The following is a 3,923-nucleotide window of genomic DNA, read 5'->3' as shown; positions in this document are numbered from 1 at the left end:
TTTCATTTATTTATTTATTTATTTATTCTTTCGATAAAACCAGACCCACTGAAACCATAAGATAAGCCACCAGCACCACAGGGAAAGCACCCAGACTGGTCCTGGATCAGCGTGAAGACTCGTTGTGCTCGTTCTCGTGCCGTTAGTCATCCACGGTGATGTTGCGGAACAGGTACGCCATGGATTCTCCGTTATGGGTGCGGCGGATGGCTTCGGCCAGGATCATACTGACGTCCACCGTCTTGATCTTGGGACACTGAAGCTTCTGGAGCTCATGGGGGACGGTGTTGGTCACCACCACCTGTGTGATGAAGCAGAGATACGATCATTACCTCAGAGCTGAACACGAACATGAAGGATCCTTTATTTCTACCTTTATTGCTTGCCAGAGTTTGACTCGCTAATTTGTCTGCAGCTCGAAGTTTAGCACAAACTATACTGTAGCTCAAACTACACAGTTTCACCTTCACACCAGCGTCGTTACTCATCAGCGCAGCAGGAAAGCTTCCTCACCTCGTCTATAAGCGACTCCTCGATGAGGCGCGGGGCGTCGGCCGAGAGCAAACCGTGAGTTGCCATGACGTAGATCTTATACGCTCCTCTCTCCTTCAGGATCTCCGCCGCAGCTACAAAATCCTCCACGTCATCGATGATGTCATCCTAAAATATATATCCACATCAAATTTTCTTAAAATGCTTTAATGCTTTAATGACACACAAGCTCTAATTACATTAATACACAATTATAATTTATTATTAATGAGTAACTAATAATTACTACTAACTATTCATAATAATGAATTAACATCTTATCAGCGGAACTGCTTCACTCATGTCACCTACATTATTTTTGTAAATGAACTGAAAGAGTTTCCATTTTTCTCACCAATTAGTTGTTTTTTTTATTTAATTTGTTTAATTAAATTTCTCTGAATGATTTTGAAGATTAATAACTGCAAAAAAATTATATCTCTGTGAAAACACATGTAGAAACTGTCTGATTTGTATAAACTCAAATCTTCGATTTCTTAACTAAATAAATAACTCTTGTCTCCCTCTAGTGGTGTGACTCTGCCATTACACATAGAGTTAAAAAAAAAAATACGTTGCGAAAAGAAATCCCGATATTAAAATAATAAGTAACATTCTATAAGATATAAAGGCAGTTTGTACAACAATAAAACACTAGCACTAGGATGAGAATGATACATACAATAATGATGGCGATTCGACCCCCGACGTCTCCCACCAAGGTGATGGGCGGCTTCTCCTTAGCCATCATCACTGCACGGGAACAGCAAAATGAAATGAGAATAAACTTGTGGCTTAAACAGGTGATTTATGCCTAAACCCACACACACACACACACACACACACACACACACACACACACACACACACTACTGCTCCAGGATTAGCCATTTAATAATAAAGGAGATTTCCAAATTCGTGTGTGGTTTTAGAGTGTGTATGTGTGTGTGAAGTTTTTTCCATCACCTTCTCCAACCCCATTAAAATCCAACAATAAACTCCAATAAAATCCAGTTACACCTCAACAAACCACGCTGAGAACTCACACCACATCCTGGTTTAAGACATCCGACACAAACAAACAAAAGTAAACAACGCAAGTCTATTAGTTTGCATGAAGGAAATATTTCGAGTTCTTCCGATCTGTTTGGGTTTCTAAAACGTGAGGGAACTTTTTAAGCAGGTTTTACTGACATAATGATGGAGATAAGATGAATAGGAAGTAAAACGAAATGATCGAAAGTAAAGCAGGATAAAGACCGGAGATTTTTAGCTCATCGCCTTGAAAACATTTCATTTAATTTCATCTATGTATAAATAACCGGACATGATAAAAATAAATAAATAAATAAATGAAAAGCTTATGCGACGTCATCGTTACGAGGACGATATTTGGCTGAGAAAAGTTCAGCAAACTGCGATTCGGATGTTTAAGACACTCCCACTGTCTCACCTAACTCCGCCCCTTGTCAGTCTGATACTTTTATAGTAATTAAAAAATAAATCCGTGCAATGATTTTATAAATAATACTGACAAGATACAAGATAAAGACTAAATAAACAAATAAATCTAAAGTCTATTACAGATGTTTTTAAAGTCGCTGTACTTTCTTCATCTGTTTGTCAGCACCGATTTGTTTGTGTTAATGGGAGTAATCACATTATATCATCTTCTCACGTGGGCGTGGTCAGTCGTGTGACCTGAAGAACTGTAAAGAAACTATTCTTCTTATTTCTCGTAGAAGCAAAATTGCCGACTTTAAATACGGGCGCGGCTTTGATTCCCTGCCTGATTCTTATTGGCCGTTCCTCACCGTGAGAAAATAAAACCAGCGATTTGCGGCCTGCAGGATGTCGAAGTATCGTAGGTCCTGAAAAATGTCTACTCTAGAAGTGGATCTACGGTCGCGTTTGGCCTACGAAGGCCACCGTAGATTCATGGGGTGTGGTTTTGGGCACACGGGCAGGAAAAAAAAAAAGAAACCTGAACACTGTACATACGTCAGGCTTAAAATATGAAGAGAGACAGAAAGAACAGCCCTAAAGCCAAACACACAGACTGCAGCAGGTCATGCATTTGTAGCACACAGCAGAGGAGAAGCTCAGCTCCGTACTTGGAAGCTCGATGCCAGGGAACGGAGCTCGGTATTTCCCTGTGCGGCCGACAGATAAAGGAGGAGGACTGGTTAAATAAAGCATGTGGATAAACACTCAGTCAGAGCAGAATAGGACAGTCCACACAATCACATCGTCTGGATTTAACTAACCAGTTTACACAAACACAACATTGTTAACTTCACATATCATCATGGTGTCGCTTTCTACCTCACAACAGCTCGCTTTACTCGTTTCGTCACACAGGATTTCTACAGATTTATAAAGATGCCTTTCTTACACGGCAGCTCGAGGCCCGGAGGTCCACACGAGGGTCTGATCGCCGGAGGTGAGTGTCGACCGTCAGCCAGATCAGACTCGGACTGAGCTTCACCGTGGATTACTGCAAGACCCAGTCTCAGGCGCTCGGCGTATGACTGAGCTCTATACACACACACACACACACACACACATACACACACACGCACACACACACATCAGTGGACACAGACACACATCAACGGACATTCAACGCACACACACAAACACCGACAGACACACACATGAACAAACACAGACACACACACAGACATTCAGATGTGCACACACACATCAACGGACAAGGACACACATCAACGGACAAGGACACACATCAACGGACAAGGACACACACACACACCGATGGACACACACAGACAGTTGAACAGTTGTATGTGCAGACACAGACACACACACACAGACAAACACACAGACACACACACACACACACACACACAGACAAACACACAGACAAACACACAGAGGAACACACACACACAGAGGAACACACACACACAGAGGAACACACACATACAGACAGACAAACACACACACGCTGAATAAATAAGCTCACAGTACACTACTGCACATTGCCACACACCTGCACACCTGTGACTTACCTTTTGGCAGCTGACGGTGACTTTGCCACAATGACAGCGTTTCTGAAGTCGGGGATCTGAAGAGGAACAAAAGCAGAAGAAAAATGTTAATGTCAGAAAAGTAAGAAAGGAACTTTTAGCTGTCATTAACACTGTAGTGACATTAACACTGTAGTGACATTAACACTGTGTGTGAAAGTTCAGAGAAGAAAGAAGATCAGAGCGAGTTGTAACGACAGGAGACTGTGTAAAGGCTCCGGTTTATATACAACAATAATATTAAACAATCAGCACAGTGACATTAACACTGAAGTGACATTAACACTAGAGTGACATTAACACTAGAGTGACATTAACACTACAGTAACATTAACACTGCAG

The 3,923-nt window shown here is 41.6% G+C and overlaps 1 protein-coding gene across 5 annotated transcripts in view; it reads right to left on the bottom strand.

Moving 5' to 3' along the window:
• Positions 1-3,923, bottom strand: part of LOC113663665 (phosphoribosyl pyrophosphate synthase-associated protein 1-like) — an 11,613-nt gene continuing 7,690 nt past the window's right edge. For 4 of the 5 annotated variants that reach the window (XM_027179038.2, XM_027179040.2, XM_027179041.2 and 1 more), the window contains 6 exons: positions 3,564-3,619; positions 2,927-3,069; positions 2,646-2,684; positions 1,214-1,284; positions 514-660; positions 1-301 (listed from right to left, as the gene is read on the bottom strand). In XM_027179038.2, coding sequence (XP_027034839.2) covers positions 143-301; positions 514-660; positions 1,214-1,284; positions 2,646-2,684; positions 2,927-3,069; positions 3,564-3,619 — 615 coding nt within the window. In that variant the 3' untranslated portion in view covers positions 1-142. The remainder of the gene's footprint in view (positions 302-513; positions 661-1,213; positions 1,285-2,645; positions 2,685-2,926; positions 3,070-3,563; positions 3,620-3,923) is intronic. The other variant, XM_027179039.2, reaches the window with a different exon arrangement.

Source organism: Tachysurus fulvidraco, chromosome 5, assembly GCF_022655615.1.
Source record: "Tachysurus fulvidraco isolate hzauxx_2018 chromosome 5, HZAU_PFXX_2.0, whole genome shotgun sequence".
NCBI lineage: Eukaryota > Metazoa > Chordata > Actinopteri > Siluriformes > Bagridae > Tachysurus > Tachysurus fulvidraco.
The sequence above is the reverse complement of the archived record's forward strand: the minus strand, read 5'-3'. Positions and strand labels throughout refer to the sequence as shown.